Source organism: Neofelis nebulosa, chromosome 2 (genome assembly GCF_028018385.1).
Source record: "Neofelis nebulosa isolate mNeoNeb1 chromosome 2, mNeoNeb1.pri, whole genome shotgun sequence".
In the NCBI taxonomy this organism is placed as follows: domain Eukaryota; kingdom Metazoa; phylum Chordata; class Mammalia; order Carnivora; family Felidae; genus Neofelis; species Neofelis nebulosa.
Window position 1 is genome coordinate 96,073,129 of NC_080783.1, and position 17,012 is coordinate 96,090,140.

The 17,012-nt window shown below is 47.2% G+C and overlaps 2 protein-coding genes across 7 annotated transcripts in view; one reads left to right on the plus strand and one right to left on the minus strand.

Moving 5' to 3' along the window:
- TMEM163 (transmembrane protein 163) overlaps positions 1–10,825 on the plus strand; it is a 263,560-nt gene extending 252,735 nt beyond the window's left edge. Inside the window, exon 7 of the mRNA XM_058695108.1 lies at positions 10,680–10,825. Coding sequence (XP_058551091.1) covers positions 10,680–10,780 — 101 coding nt within the window. The 3' untranslated portion in view covers positions 10,781–10,825. The remainder of the gene's footprint in view (positions 1–10,679) is intronic.
- The window catches only part of MGAT5 (alpha-1,6-mannosylglycoprotein 6-beta-N-acetylglucosaminyltransferase), a 337,157-nt gene that overhangs the window by 6,627 nt on the left and 313,518 nt on the right, over positions 1–17,012 (minus strand). For all 6 annotated transcript variants that reach the window (XM_058694949.1, XM_058694940.1, XM_058694923.1 and 3 more), the window contains 2 exons: positions 13,730–13,804; positions 404–561 (listed from right to left, as the gene is read on the minus strand). In XM_058694949.1, coding sequence (XP_058550932.1) covers positions 404–561; positions 13,730–13,804 — 233 coding nt within the window. The remainder of the gene's footprint in view (positions 1–403; positions 562–13,729; positions 13,805–17,012) is intronic.

The following is a 17,012-nucleotide window of genomic DNA, read 5'->3' on the forward strand; positions in this document are numbered from 1 at the left end:
CTTCAGCATGGACCATGACCTGCCACCTGCACGGATCAGGCTCTGCAGACCTGGCTTCTGCCAGGGGAGCCCAGGAGCAGGACCCTCCATGTTTGTGGTTCTGCGCCCATCTCCATTCCCACAGATCTTGGGTGTATCACGAGCCAAATGAACACATCCCACAATTTCCAATTCCAAACACCGTGTTATTTATGCAAATACAACACCCCCATATGGATTCCAAATATATCAGCATGCCAGGTGATCTCATCTAACACCAGAACTGCTGGCCTAATGTTCTGTGGGGCAGGGCGGAGAGGGGGACCATGCTGCCACCTGCTCCCCAAACCCTGTCCCTCTCGGCACAATGGCATCCCGGAGGTGAGCTGGAGTCTGGGCTGGCCCTCCCCACCCCTGCACTTACTTCAGCATGTCTTTGTCCTTGTTGAGATGCTGGAAGAAGGAAGGTTCGCAGATGAGCTGGTTCTCCTGGCACACCTGTTTGCAGGACTGTCCGGGCTCGGCGAGCTTCACCTGCAGGGCACTGAGAGGCGGCCACATCACCTGCCCATGGCAGAAATCCTAAAATGACAATGAAACCATCAGTCCAGGGACCAAGGACTCAGGTGGGGATGGCTGTCACGCCAAGCTGCCCACACAAGATGAAGCATCCCGCCGAGAGAGCAGCGAAGGCCAGGAGGTGGGAGCCACACACACTTGGGTTGCAACCGGGCTCAGCTGGAACACATCCTTGGGTCAGGTCTTTACCTCTCTCTACCCACCAGCTGCCTCAGCCACAAAGGGGGACAACAGTATCTCCCACGCAGGGCTTGAGGATGAATGGGAGCACAAGGCATGTGCACATGGCACAGCATCGCACCTGCCAGTAGCTGCTGTTAATCCTCATCGTTCCCATCCATCCACCATGAGAAGTCACTGCCCCTGAAGGTCTACCTCTGGGCCCACCTTCACCAGCTGTTCTGTTCTGGCTCTGATTCCCAACGCTTTGACCGTGTCTACCCAATTTGGCAATTACCTTGTATGACACCATTTTTCGAGTGCTAGTCAGACTTCATGAAGAAAGGGAGTCTGCAGGTGTGGCTGAGAGAGCCTACTGTGGGGCCACGGCCTTGGTGGCGCTCAGGGCTCGTTAGGTGACAATAATGATAATGGGGCACTAATGTCACAGCTAGAGAAATAGTCAGAAGACGTAGGATAGGACGTGAAGGGACCTGCCCCCCCCAACTCCCTCCCCTCCGGCCCCCCCTCCCCCCACAGAGAGGCACCTGCAGCATAGAAGCCACAGCGGGTATGCAGAATGAGGCAGGGCCAGTCATTTTGGGATCTAGAGGGAGTGCAGGAATCTAGCGTGTCCCAGGAAGTCACAGTGTGGGTAGAGGGATGTGACGTGGGTGGGAGGGCCACTGTGTGGCACGATCGGGTGCCCTGGGTGACGAGCAGACCAGGAGGAGCTGGAGAAAGGGCTGATGAGGAGCAGGAAGCTCTCTGTGACCTGGAACCCCAGGCTTGCACTTGGGCTGTGCTGAGGCAACCCTGAACAGGTTGCCTGTTCATGCACGTGGTGGGAACTCATGCACGTCTGGCTCCCAGAGCTTGCTTGGCTTGCACAGTGTAGTTGGAAACCTTGGGAAACTGCGGAGTCCCTGGGCTGTCCAGGCTGCAGAAGGTGGCGCCTGGGCAGGACACCTGAGCAGCCACATGTGCTTAACTTGTTCTTGGGGCAGACTAGCTCTCGGGAGTACTCAGAGGGGTTCAGGACCCTGGGCTCTGAATTCCACTGATAGGAATGCACCCTACAGACATACGGGGACACATGGGGTTCAAAGAAACCCACACAGGGTAACACAGCAGCACTGCCAGAGTAGAAGCAAAAGACTACAGCTAACTGTTTAAACACAAACTATACTCCAAGATGCAACAGATTCCTATGTCCTGACATGCAGACCTCTTCAGGACATACTGAGGGCTGAAAGAAGCAGGGTGAAGGCTGGTGTACAGTGTGTCTTCATTTGTGTCAAGCAGTGGGGGAGGAGCTGGAAAGGTTCTTCCAAACACGCATCAACTCCTTACAAGAATCTGTCTGGTGTGGGTGGTGCTGAGAAGGGAACTAAGTAACATGGTCTGGAGTGGTAAGGAAATTTACTTTTCAGTGTATGTCCTCCTGGAATATTTTGTGTCCTCATGTTTCCTTTCCTTGCTCTGTGTACATGAGCTGATTTGTAATCTCAGGACCCTGGGCTCCCAGAACTGGCACCAGCAGAGGAAATGTTTCATACCCACCCTGGCCCCTGGGCTGGTCACTTGGAGCATTGCAGGCAGGGCCTGCCGCTGTCCTGTCCCTTAGCAATGAAGTGGGTGCAGCCCCAGGGAGCAGGCCGGAGGTACACCCAGGAGGGCCCTTTTGTACTGCTTGCACTTTTTTTTTTTTTTTAAGTTTGGGCTTGTACGACTTTTAGTGAGCCAAAGAAAACAGAAAAGAGCAAAGGGGACACTCCCCAGGCCCTGCAGGCAGCCAGTTCTGAGGGTACATCCTGACTCATTAGGAAAGTGAAGATGATGACACTGAGACTTCTTAAGGCTCCTGCTTCTCCTCGCCTCCTCCCTGAAAGACGTGATGCTGTTACATGGTGAGAAAGTTGACTGGCAGGTAGTGAGTAGTCAGTGCTGGGTTCTATTCTAGTTTCCTCAAATCAGTGACGCAGACCCCAACAAGTAGGGCAAACCCACTGTGGCCCTCCATATCACACGATTCTATCATGAGGGGACTGGACTGCTCGAGGCTGAGTGAGTTTGGTGGCTAACGAAGACAAATCCTTTACTGCGTGTGGTTGAGACACCTTGAACACCGACTCATATCAGCTGAAGACAGAAGATTCCAGAAAGCCTAACAATGCAGAGATGATAGAAATACACTGGATTGTTTAGAGATATTAGGATCCAGGCTAACCTGCTGAAAGTGATGCATGGTGGGAGGGGGAGCAGAGTGTCTGGGCTTACCACAGACAGAGCAGTAAGCAGACCCTACTTGACTCCTCAGATTCACAATGATCTTGAACATAATCCATGTGCCTGCTAAGCCACAGGCAGCACAATAACTGGGTGACTGCACAGACCCACGGCACCCCACAGAAGATCACTGTTCACTGATGGCTGTCCCTCCCTTCCCCGGGAGCATATGGAAATTCACTGGCTGGCCTTTGGTACTCTGTCCGTCCCATGAAGATGGCTGTCACCAAACAGGAAGAAGGAAAGCACGTGATGATCACTGGAGTTACTGGTCAGCACCGAGTAGGTGCACAGATATTTGGAAAACGTTAAGTGTTGCTTTTTGGCTCTTTTTCTGGCTCACTAATGCAAGCAACTTTGCTTATAATTCTTGAAAAGCCATCTTAGAACTTCTACAGCCTTTAAATATTATAATAAAGAGATTTTTAAATCCAACACCAAAGCCTGCTGTGTGACTAGACAGGATGGACAAACACACAGGAAATCAAATCAGATTATACTGTCTATACTAGGAGCCAAGTGAGAATTTTTCTTTGCTTCCAGAATTTAGCTTGGCCCAACCCTGGATTAGGCTGGGGGAACTGGAAACCCAAGAGAGCTAATGGCTCAAATTCTGGCTTTTATACCTTGTAAGAAAACACAGAATGTCTTTTCTCAGATGACACCTACAGGCAGTTAGAGTGGAGGGTAGTATCTCTACACTTGTTGAGTCTGGTGGACTCTTTTTTTTCTTTTTTAAAGTTATTTATTTATTTTGAGAGAGAGAGAAAGAGCGCAAGCAGGGAGAGACAGAGACAGATGGCGAGAGAGAGAGAGAATCCCAAGTAGGCTCCACATTGCCAATGCAGAGCCGGATGTGGGGCCTGAACCCATGAACCGTGTGAGACCTGAGCAGAAATCAAGAGCTGGACACTTAGCTGACTGAGCCGCCTACACATCCCTGAATCTGGTAGACTCTTAAGACACTGTTTCTCATTAATTCTCAGCCTTGTGAAGAATGTGAAGCAGTCCAAGGAGTAAAACCGAAACAAGCAGAAATACTCTGTCTGCTGTGTTAGGCCAGGAGGTGATGTGCCAAGGAAAGTGCTTTGACTTAAGAGAGCGCAGATGTGAGCTGTGCCCCCGTTCTGGCTCGGGCAGGTTACCCGCTCTGCTCCTGCCTGCACTGCTTGTCCGTGGAGCGATGCTGACAGACTGTAAGGGACGGAGCTGACAGAAGGCTGGCCAACAGCCAAGTGCTGCACTGACACTCATCTCCTGACTCCTGCCCCTCCACGGAGGGGTCGCCTCTGCCCTGTACAGGGGTTGGGGGCACAGCAGCGCTGGCGTCTGTGGAAGCCAGGGCAGCCCTGGATACGTGGAGCCCAGCACATCCTATGAAGGGCAGGTTGGCACTGTGAGGTCTGCATGAAGGGATGTGCCCTCAAAGCTATGCTGCAGGGTGGACCTGCCCCATTGGCTCATTTCTCAGTCAACCACTCTAGTCGGCCTCTTCCAGGCTCCCTTCAACAGGCAAGCTGAGCTCAAGCGCCCATGAACTTTTGGGCCCCAGTCATGCTTGCTTTATGGCTCATGGGGGCTGGTCTGGGGGCCAGTAGGATAAAAATTAGTAAAAATAGCAGCGGAACCTTTTGAAGGTTTGGTGAGCCATCTGGAAACTCTGAAGATGTCCTGGTAAGCATGACACCAGGTGAGGCAGGAGGGAGTGTGGGGACCAGGTTTACGATTCTGGCCACCAGGTATGGTACACCCACAGATGGCCCTCAAGCTCTCTGCCTGCTTTCACAGCTACAATGGAGAAAATATCATTTGTCCTTCAGTCCTTATATAGTTCTGGTGAGATAAAATGAGGGGACTCTCAAGAAGGCACCTAGAGATAGTAGAGATAATATTGCAAGGTAGAACATTATTTGCTACCAGATCCAGAGGTAAATGTTGAATAGGACAGGACAGGACAATTCACCTGTGAAAGCCACCTCTTTGCCCAGGTGCCTGCAGGGCACAACCAAACTGGCAGCCCGGTAACAGGTCTCGCCTCACCTCTGAGTGCAAGCCCTCACTGTTTCCTCCAGCCTTGGAACAGGCAAATATGTCAATGCCGACCTGCCTCGTCTTCTGGCTGGAAGCACTCATTCTCTCTTACCCATTCACAGATGCATCCAGTCAACAAAACACTTGCTAAGAAGCAGGAAAGCCCACGGGTTCAGAACTCTGGACTGTCTGGGTTTGAATCTTAGCTCCTCCATTTATTAGCTAAGTAATCTTGGCTAGTTGCATAATCTTTCTCTGCCTCAGTTTCCGCAACTTTAAGATAAAGTAAGTATCATTTGCTACCTCACAGAGCTGCAGAGGGGATTCAGTTAACTACACAGTAGTCCTCCCTCCCCCCACAAACCTACTGCCATTTGCAGTTTCCTGTGGTCAACCGTAGTCCCAAAGCTGATGATCCTCTGAGGGTTTGTCAGAAGGTCAATAGTAAGCCTGATGTTACCTCACAGTGCCTGAGTGATTCACCTACTTGATCTCCTGACATAGGTGTTTTATCATCTCATAGCATCACAGGAAGGGTGAACACAAGACAATAAGCTGTTCTGAGAGAAACCACATTCATCTAACTTTTATGACACTATATTGTTAAAACTGTTTTATTATTGCTGTGAATCTCTTTCTGTGCTGATACATAAACTAAACTTTATCATAGGTATGTGTCCACAGGAGAAAACATATTATATATATTTGATACTATCCGAGGTTTCAGGCATCCACTGGGGGTCTTGGAACACATACCCCGCATATCAGGGGTAGCTACTATAATGTTTTAAGTGTTCAGAAAAGTGCCTGATATAAATACTGCCATCTACAGGTTGGCTCTTACTATTACTCTCTGTGCAAGTGACTTTTCTAGGCCCTTGGGTACTGGTGACTCAGAAAAAAGGAATGAAACCCCTGCCTCCTTACCGTCAATGAGAAAGACATATATACATATATATATACACACACATATATATGTACATGCATACATTATATATACATATATATGTACATGCATACATTATATATACATGTATACATACATTTATATATACACACACATACACACACACACACACACACACACACATATATATATATATATATATATATATATTCAAAGGTGGTAAGGGCTCTAGGAAAGAATGAGTGAGGAAAAACGGATTAAGATTTGTTAGGGGAGAGGGTGTCTAGATAAGGCACCACTGACAAAGGGGACATTTCAGAAAAGTCTCAAGGAGTAAAGGAATGAGCCCTGCAAGCATCTGGGAAGAACATTCCAGGCAGAGGCAAACCAAGATCACAGGCTGTGACAAGGGAGTGCTTAGCAGGTTTCCAGGGGACCACAGAGTTACACGTAGTAGGAGCAGAGTGTGTGTGTGTGTGTGTGTGTGTTGGGGGACAAAAGCAGCAGGAGATGGGGTCCAGGAGGTCCGAGGGAATCACCCCACACAGCTTTGGCTTTTCCTTAAGAGTAAGATGAAAGCCACTGGAAAGTTCTGGGCAGGAGTGAGAGGATGTGCTGTGCTCAGAAAAGACAGCCAGAGGGCGCCTGGGTGGCGCAGTCGGTTAAGCGTCCGACTTCAGCCAGGTCACGATCTCGCGGTCCGTGAGTTCGAGCCCCGCGTCAGGCTCTGGGCTGATGGCTCGGAGCCTGGAGCCTGTTTCCGATTCTGTGTCTCCCTCTCTCTCTGCCCCTACCCCGTTCATGCTCTGTCTCTCTCTGTCCCAAAAATAAATAAAAAAAACGTTGAAAAAAAAAAAATTAAAAAAAAAAAAAAAAAAAAAAAAGAAAAGACAGCCAGAGAAGGAGCAGAGGCAGGATAGAGAGGCTGGCCTTGGACTGACCCAGGCATTGGAGTTCAAACACACCTCTGTGAAACATTCGTATCATGTGGTGGCTTTGAAGGTTCTCATTCATCCATTCTAAACTTCACCAAAACCTATCCAAATCTACGCTGGGTGCTGGAAACATGAACATACGTGAAACACAGTCTCTAGGCTCAAAGCCTCAGCGCACAGTCTGGCAAGAGAGGCCAACATTTAAAGAATTGCAGAAGAATAGAAAGTAGAGGTCCAAACAGGATGTAAAGGCCACCTAGAGGAGGTAAATGACTAACTCTCAGGGGACAGCAAGTGTGGCGGTGGGAGCACTCAGTCAAGGGTCCCAGGAAATAGAGACTTCTGGGTTGGGTTTTGTAGGCTGAACAGGAGGAAGTACCACAAACATGGTGCTTTGCAGATAACTGGTGCTCAATAAAGAGCTGTTGAACTGAAATGAATGGTTTTGTCCTCCTGAGGCTTTGAGAGTAGAAGGAGAAACGGACAATATCTTCCTAACTCAGAGCAGTTTTATACAGCCAGAACGAGACACAGTCGTTTCCAATCTGGTTAATAAGCCCACTTTGAACACAGAACACTTGCATTCCTCTCTAACAACTATTCCAACCAGCTACCAAATTCCCTTAAATCTGCATGACTATTCTGAAATTTTCCTGCAGTGACTCTAATAAGGAAGGTTTACTGTCAACAAATTTATGAGAAAAAGCAATGTTTGAATGAGTGAAGACAACTTACTGTGGATAAGAAGTAAGGGTGCTGCCTTTGCAGTGAAGGCTTAGTCCGAGCATGGAGAAAAAGTGACTCCCAGAAACAGCCAAAGAGCTAGAGAAGATGATGGAATGCTGCCTCCCTGCCCCTCCCCCATGAAGTGGAGGGGCCTGCCTGTTCCTCTCTCTCCTTGTTTGTGATAGGATCTCCTCCACAAGCCCTCCAGCCCCATCTGTCCTGGCCAAACCATTACTACATCCATGACAGATTAGGTCCAAGTGGATTTCTGTAGAAATTCACTATGTGAAGCCAAGAAGATGGGTTCAGATTCAGGTCTGGGGGCAGGATCTAGAGGAATTAAGGCCAGGAATTTGTGGCGGGGGGAGGGAGAGGGACAGGTTTTAGGCCTTGAAATTGGGGTCTGGGCCAAAATCAGCCAGCTATCAGAAAGGTAAGGATCACATTTGTTATTTAGGTTATAGCTGGGAGACACAGGGTCTGGCACAAAAATGGTGTTTAATAAAGACTGGATTAAAGACTTCTGTTACCCATTGGTACCCAGCATTCTTGACCTGTGCTGTCCTCAAAAGAGTGAATTTTGTCCACAGGTGGTCCCTGGACTGATTCTTAGCAGTGGGCGTGGATGTGTGTCTCCACAGGTACAACAGGAGGTGGATGTGATGCTGAAGTGTAGTGACTGGTCTCCATGGATGACCTCTACACGTGCAAATCAACGAGCCAACAAGCTCACTCTTAAAGGAGTTAGACAGAGATGTCCCACATCCTCTACTTATCTTGTATTGAGACACTACCCGGGAGAAAGGAAAACGTACATCCGCATGCATGTGACTGTTCATAGCCACACTCTTCACATTAGCCACAGGAAATAACACACATGTCCGTCAACTGGTGAATGGATAAACAGTGATGTATCCATACAGTGGAACACTATTCGGCAATAAATAAAAGGATGAAGCACTGCTACATGACTCTGCATCAACCTCACAAACATTATGATGAGTCAAAGAAGCCAGCTGTCTCTAGAAAAGGCAAATCTACAGAGACAGAACACAGACCAGTGTGTCACTGGGAGCTGGGGTGAGGACTGACTGCAAAGAGGCACAGAGGCAAAGAGCTTTTTGGGGTGATGGGAATGTTGTAAAACTAGATGGTGGTGGTAAGTGCACACCTCTATCAATGTGATTAAAAAATCATTGAATTGTATCCTTTCACAGAGAAGTTATGATCTGTAGCTTACATGTCAACGAAGCTGTTTAAAAAGCATACCTCATTTGGGTGCTGGGTTTCTGCATCAGCAAGTAGCTGAGGCTTTCCGAGAACCTGCTCTGTGTCAGGCATTGTTCTCAGCCCTACATGATTCCTCCATCCACCTTATGGGGTAGGTAGTGTTATCCCCACTGCACAGAAGCAGCAATAGGACAGGGAGGTTAGGAACTCGCCCAAGGCTACAGAGAGTGGGGCAAGAGCCAGACTCCAGGCTCCAGCGCTTAATCATTACTCAGTCTGAGATGGAGAATGGCTAGGCAAACAGCAGCCATCCGTTTTTCCAAAGAGCAAACATTCCCCAAACTGAAGGCAACCCTCTCCCCTCTTTAGTTCCTTTTCATCTTTCCCTGCATCTTCTGTCCACCATTCCTTGCTACCCTGGACTATTCAGATTCACTACCAGGCTTGTCTTTGCATCTAGAACACTCCCCAGGGAGGTTTAAGATGGTCCCCGATAAGCCATATTTCCCAGGAGCTGAAGCTGATTTCACAGTGACTCTTGGGAATTAACTCATTTTTCCCTCTGTATCTTCAGAATGCTTTCTCCATGAATTATACAGCTCTTTAATATGAGCATAGTCATTCTGTGTATTTACAGGGTCTTTACAGGAAGTAGAAAACAAGACTGAGGAACAAATGCATGGTTTTCAGAAATCAACCTGAACGTTGCCGTTCCTTCCAAAGGACCTGCTCTATACTCTCTGGCCTGAGGCAAATACCTAAATCCTTCCCAAGAAATGCGTAATGAGAACCTTAACAGGCCTGGATGCTCAGGTTAGCGAAGAAAAATGCTCTTGGTTTTAGATTACAAGGGATTTTTGCCTTGCCACCACCCTCTGGCTTTTCCCCCACGGCTAGAGAGAGCACCTCTTGTAGAGATCTGCTTTAGAAGAGCACGCAACCCAAATCAACATTTCCAGTCCAGCAAAGCTGGGGTGGTATGTAGAGGGGGACATTAAGAGAAAAAAGCAAGTGGTTTTCCTCAAGTCAGGACTCTTTCCCACTGGGTGAGTGAGCCCGGGGTTGGCTGGGTATGAGGTAGGTTTCCAGCTGTCAACCGCTCAACGTACATTGAAGCCTGGGGCTTTCTCAGTTGTGGTCAATTGGCTTCCTCTGGCTCTTGCTGCCTTGTGTGAGCATGACGGACAACCTTGAAAAGGTTCTGAGATAAAAGCTTCCCTGTTCCCCTGGCAGATCACACAGAAGACTCTGAAGGCAGAGATCAGCCTAATTAGGGCTGCAGCACTCCTACAGTTTGAGGGACCAGAAGCTTGGGCGGCCAGCACCTCTTCAGAGCTTGAGGCTTTCCTGTTCACACCAGAAACACCCCTCTCTCCAGTCTCACTGCTCTTTGATAATATTCTCACTGCAGAAATAACAAACACTCTAAAATCCTGAGGCCTGGAGATATTTGTCAGAGGTAGAAGACCCAACCTGTGAGTCAATGGGGTCTTGACTTCCCATCTCCACTCTGAAGTTGGGGCAACATTACGGCTTCAACAAAACTCTCCCACAGAGGCTTGGGATGAACTTGAAACAGGTTTCCTGAGGGATTGTGGGCAGCACTGAAAGAATGTTTAATAGGAAATGCCCCAAACCAAGATTCCTATAAGGATTTTCCTAAAATACCAATGTGACAGTCCCCCTGCCCTCATCCTGTTGTGCCAGAATCAAATCTGCATTCTTCAGCTGAACCTGAGTGTCATCTTACTATGTGTTTCCTCCTCCAGCCTGTCCAACCTCACCTCTCTTCAGTCACAGCTAAACTTGTGATAATTCACCACAATTTCTCTTTTATTCCCCAGGCCTTTGCACAGTGATCTGCAGAGTCCTCCCTGTACCCATCGCCCCTCCCCAGCCCCAGTTTGCCGTCAGGACTCCTCTCCTGCAAAATGCTTCTGGATAGACTCTCCCCATCTCTCCCCGAGTGATGTGATCCCTAAGCATCCCAGTTACATGGTGGCATTGCCTATGGACTTGACCAGCATCTCTGTGAGACCCAAAGCTACCTGAGGATGGGAATTCGTCCCTTGACATCTTCCCTGCCTCCCAGCACAGTCCACAGGGAACTCCAGCTGACAACCATTCACCCAGTGGATGGGTGAATCAACAACAGCAGGCAAAAAAGAAGCCTTTGGATTTCTGCGAACTGCAGAGCTATGCACAAGTCTGGGCCAAGGAGCTAAAGTGAAAGCGGTTGTATTAGCATGTATTCCAAATCTTAAGGTCCAAGATTAGCTTCTTAGCTCCTGGGACACAGGAATAAAAAGCATAAGCACGTGCACATGCTCTCTTTCATTTATTCTTTCCTTCCAATGGGTGTTACTGTGCCCCTACTGTGTGCTGGGTGGGGCACATAGGACATAGAGGTGAATGGACCAGGTGTGCTCTTGCATTATGGAGCATTTAGCAAGGCCAATGTAGGGAATACCAGCTTCCTGTGTGAAGGGAAAGCCAGTAATAGATTTACAGTGAACAGCCCACATGAGAACTTTTAAGGACTGGCTGAGATTCAATGGTCTCCAAGCCTCCAAATGAACTTGATAAAGAGTCTTTTTATACGTGGTGGAGTAACCATCTTCCCTGGGAGGAAGTGGAGACAGGAAAGGAGGAAGTGGTTTCAGAATCTGCTGCAGGGATTCTAGTAAAATCTCAGCTTGGTTCCTGTAATGGTGGTAAGAGCTGTGATAGCTTAAAACTCTTTGCCAGGGGAGAACCCACTGCTCTTTTCTGCACCTTTGGGAAGGGCCAGCAGCTGGCTCCGTGAGGTAAAAGAAGATGGGAAGAAAAGCTCCAGGGCATCTGCCACCAATGGCCTGGGCTCAGACCAAACCAGCAACAAACTTGGAGCCCAAAACTGCAGATCTTGGTCCCCACTATGCAGACAGCAGTTATTCCTACCACCTCCCAGGATATTGCAAGGATTAAATGAGACGGTGTGCCCATGACATGTTTGGTACTCACGGCCATGACATCTGTAGGTAAATGGCTTTTCCAGTTTAGGATGCTGATGTGGTCATTCTTTTTTTTTTTTTTTTTTTTTAATTTTTTTTAATGTTTATTTATTTTTGAGAGAGAGAGACAGACAGAGTGCGAGCAGGGGAGGGGCAGAGAGAGAGGGGGACACAGAATCTGAAGCAGGCTCCAGGCTCTGAGCTGTCAGCACAGAGCCCGACGTGGGGCTTGAACCCACAAACTATGGGATCGTGACCTGAGCTGAAGTCAGACACTCAAGGGACTGAGCCACCCAGGTGCTCCTGATGTGGTCATTCTTAATGGAGGCATTATATAAAGACTGAATGAGGGGTGCTTGAGTGGCTCAGTTGGTTAAGCATCTGACTTTGGCTCCTGTCATGATGTCACCGTTTGTGGGTTCAAGCTCCACATCGGGCTCTGTGCTGACAGCGTGGAGCCTGGAGACTGTTTTGGATTCTGTGTCTCCTCGCTCTCTCTCCCTCTGCCCCTCCTTCACTCATGCTCTCTCTCAAAAATAAATAAACATTAAAAAAAAATTTAAAGACTGAATAAGATGATGATTCAGATGCTTAGCTCTTGGGGTGAAGTCCAATGAGTTGTATCGTATTGCATTATATTGTATCACAATATAATTATAGACTATGATAGGATATATAGCACCATATTATGTAAGCAACAGTACTAGTTTGCATTTATGGAGCACTATGTGCTAGCTCTGTTCTAACCACTTTGTGCCTACAAATTCTATTATTGTCCTTATTCTATAGGAGAGGAAACTAAGGCCCAAAAAGGTGAGTAACATGTCCAAGTCATACAACCAAACAGTTGTGGGGGCTGCAGAGCATGCCCTCTGGCCACTAACAAGCACCCAGAACAGCACACATACCACCCTGGAGCCTGTGCCTCCTGCTCTCCCCCTCCAACAGCAGCATCCAGTCCATCACCTCAAACCTTTCCTTGGAAAACCACCCTGGACCTCCAGTCTATGCCTACTTACATTTTCAATAAGCCATTTCTATTTTAGCCTGCACAGTCCTCATCCCCTATTGTGTAAAGATCTCTTTATCGCCCCAAGACATTCTGCTTTGCCCTTGAAGAGGAGACCCCCATTTCTGAATGTGGTCAAGGAGTTCATACTGCTCTGCCCACAGGGGTTCTGAATCTATTTGTAGCTCTGAGCTGCTTTTGAAGACGAAGGAATTGAGATTTTATAGAAGGATGCCAATGGTGCTCTTGGCCTTTACCGCCCCGAGCACAAGCCACAGTGTGCAAGCTCTGTTGGGGGTGATGGGACTCATGGAACCCTCCCCCTACTTTAGAACCGAAGCCGTCCTTTGATCTGTTTTAGATACTTAGGTTTTGTGTAAAGTTTCATTTGAAAAGGGGTCGTGTTTTAAAAGATGTTTGAAAACCACTGAAAAGTCCTAACATATTTGGAATTTTTGAACATGTATTAAGGGAATGCTTAGAACCCCCTGGTTTTAATCCTTGCCTTTTTTAGGGTAATAAATGAAGATCTGGCAAGATCAGAAAACCATTTCTCTCTCTCCCTCATCACCAAAGTCTTTGTGATGCCCCTCAGAACCCATTCTGGGCACAAGTCTGATAGTTATGGAGGTCTTCAACTTGATCATCCAGTCTCTCCCATCCTAAGTTTCCGTTGTGACTTTCTACCATCATAAAGAACATTCTTAACCCAAGGACAGGCTAAGTCTCCTGGGTGACCATGACAGTGTGTGCTTCAAATTTTCACCAAGCATTTATCCAGCTTCTGGAGTCTTCCAAAGCAGGAAAATAACCACAGAAACATGGTGAGCTCTTAGCTATTCATGAGAGCTCCCTGGGGTCATGGGCCAAAAGAACATCTGAAGAGCCTTACCTGTTTTTCAATGAAAGCATTGATTCTCTGCAACATCCCCTCACATGTGAATTCATATGGCATGTATGGCTCAATCTGTGGAAACAGAACATGGTATCATGAAAGAGGAGGACACAGAACCTAGGACACTTACCCAATCCTCCCCTGATTCACTCACACTCAGGTGCCTCATGAGGGGATAAGACTATGAACTTAGATGTCAACAGCCCTGGGTTTACAACCTCACTCTGCTCCACACTAGCTGTGGGACCCTGACCAAATTACCTACCATCTCTGAGCTTCAGGTTCTTCATGTGTAAAATGGTGATAAGAAAAATCTACCTCTTTTAAGCTGAAGGTTATATGAAAAAAAAAAAAAAGAGTAAAGTGCTTAGTTCAGGGTCTAGAACACAGTAGGCATTCAAGAAAAGGTGGAGAGTATCATTTGTTAGAAGTGAAAGCCCCACAGGGCAGGCTCCATGGCTGCTGGGCTGTCTTTGTATCCCAGTGTTGAGCTGGGCGGCACACCCAGGAATTCAGCAAACACCTGTTGAATACATGCATGCTCAATGGTGTAAGAAAAGCACATGATGGTTACTTTAAGGACCCATTATGGTGACTAAGGCACTGGTCTGCATTAGCAGGTGAGGTGAGCACATACGTAAAGAACTTGTGGGGCAGAAAGAGTAATTAAGTGCCGCCGAGGGTTCAGCCATAGGTCTTGGGAGGCCAGAAGGTCAAAGCAGACTTCTGCTTATGCTGGGCTTTTAAAGCCATTTATGATTCTAGCAAGCCAAAATGGGGAAGGCATTTCACGTAGAGCAAGTAGTGGGTTAGACATTCAAGAAGAACAGCAGGTGGGTAGAGCTTGGGATCAGGAAGGCTGGTGAAACAAGGCTGGGAAGAGGTTCACTGCATTAACACAAAAGGATTTTTCTTTTAATTTTCTTTTCTTTCCTTTTTTCTTTCTTTCTTTCCTTCCTTCCTTCCTTCCTTCCTTCCTTCCTTCCTTCCTTCCTTCCTTCCTTCCTTCCTTCCTTCCTTTCAAGAGAGGGAAAGAGAGAGAGAGAGAGAGAGAGAGAGAGGGAGGGAGGGAGGGAGGGAGAGAGGGAGACAGACAGAGGGAGCGACAGAGAGGGAGAGAGAACGCATGTAACAAATGCGGGAGGGGTGGAGGGAAACAGAGAGAGAATCCCAAGAGGGCTCCACACCTAGTTCAGAGTCTGATGCGGGGCTTGATCTCACCACTGAGAGATCATGACCTGCAATCAAGGGCTGGATGCTCTACTGACTGAGCCACCCAGGCAACCCTTCCACAAAGGGATTTCTATACTAAGGAGCCTAAGCTTTATTTGATGGTATATACCAGAATTATACACTGTTAATTTCACCATTAAAGCCCTGCTCCTAACAACTGCCTTCTTATGAATTTGGGCATCTTACCAGATTCTGGGATATCCCAGAAGGTGCTTCTCTGGGGTTGGGGAGACAATATGATCAATATACTGACACCTGGGAAAGGGGAAGAATGTAGGTTTGATCTCTGCTGCACAGTATAATATGCCAACGTTACAAGGCTTGTGTTTTGGGGGCAGCCAGCAAACATCACCAACCTGAAATGGAAATTTCACTTGGCACAAAATCACTAGCAATCTAGTCTGTTACAGCTTCAGAGAACCCAACAGTACTTGCCAGCAACGGGATAGAGGGCCACCTTCACTATCTCCCACTTAGGTCTATCTACACTTGCTTATCTCAAATTTATAGGGTGGATAACTGGATAAAACACTTAAGAGTCGAAGCCTGAGTAAAACGGAACAGTTGACAGAGAAGACATCCTTCCACGGGCAGCCAAACAGCTGGTATCAAGGCACTTTTTCCCCTTTTGTGTGTGTGTTGATTCACACATTGTATGTGAAGTCTTCTTTAACCATGACTGTTAATTTCATAATATATCTTCACATCAGCAATCATAAAATCACACCGGTTTTATCTTAGCCTTTCCTGCCCACAACCATCCAGATAGAGCTAAAAGAGGCTGAGCCATAAGTATTATACTATCAAGGCAGAGCTATTCTGCAGGAACACAGGTCATTTTGTTCCTTAATAGATCACCTCAAAAGAGCTCAAAATACCTAGAAAACTGACTTCCATGTTGCAAGCCTGCCACTTCTCATCTCAAGCTTTTACACTTGCTCTGCCCTCTCTGACCCAGATATAGCCCTTCATAGCCCTTTCTTTTAAAGGATATTTATTTACTCAACTTATGAGTGGTTCTAGAAGCTTTCTATGACTGGCCTACAGCTATGTCTCCTCTTAAAGGCTCACAGAAGGAATGGAAAGAAACTACAGCAGAAGACTTGGCATTTCAAGCTCATTTATATGGTGACAAGTTGAATTTCTAGAGTGAAATAAACATGAGTGGCCATCTGCCATGACATCAACAGATCCAATTATGTGATGGGAAACAGGCTGAATACTCTGGGGCCATTCCTACAACTTATTCCAAAGGTCATTTATTAGAAATGGAAGTGAATTAATTCAAACGGCTCAATGCAATAAATACAGAAAAATGGCTCTTTCTGTATCCTCCTACAAATCTAACCCAATTTAACCAAAGGGATGCTGACTCATTAATTGCTTTGTGGCCCATTAACTATTTTAAATAATATGAAGCCAAATAATTTTCCTCTACAGGAAAAGCAAAGCAAAAAAAAAAAAAAAAAAAAAAAAAAAAAAAAGTGGGTAATTGTATTCTTAAACCAGCCCTACCAGTGAGTTCCATTAGCCATCCTGCTGTGGACAGGAACAGGGAGGGCCCTCTGTGTGGGAAAGTTCTCCAGACTCCTGGCTTTTGATATAAAGAACACTGCTAAGCCTTTGATGTGGGAGCTATTGTGTGGATTTGAGTAGGGGGTGTGTGATAATTTTCTGCATGATAATCCTTCAGCAAGTCAAGGCCTTCTTGGGGAATAGAATGTAAGGGAATGCTCAGTCCACATCCCTACTTGGAGAAACCCAAGTAGGGCCAGTTGTGGAGAAACAGGGGAAGTGTTCTTGGCCATCCTGCTTTGTGGGAAAAGGACTGCTTTTCATATGGCCACAGGATGGATGCCTGCAGGCTGCACTGTGTAGTTCCTGCTACAAACTTCCCAATAACTTCCCACCTTCTCCTTCCTTTTTTCCTCTTTACCTCCCTTCTTCTGAGATGTACTGTCTCTTTTAGTACCCACTCATTAAGTCAGAGTACAGTTCCTACTGGGAAATGCTCTCAGAGATCAGCTGACCCCACCATGGTCCCACC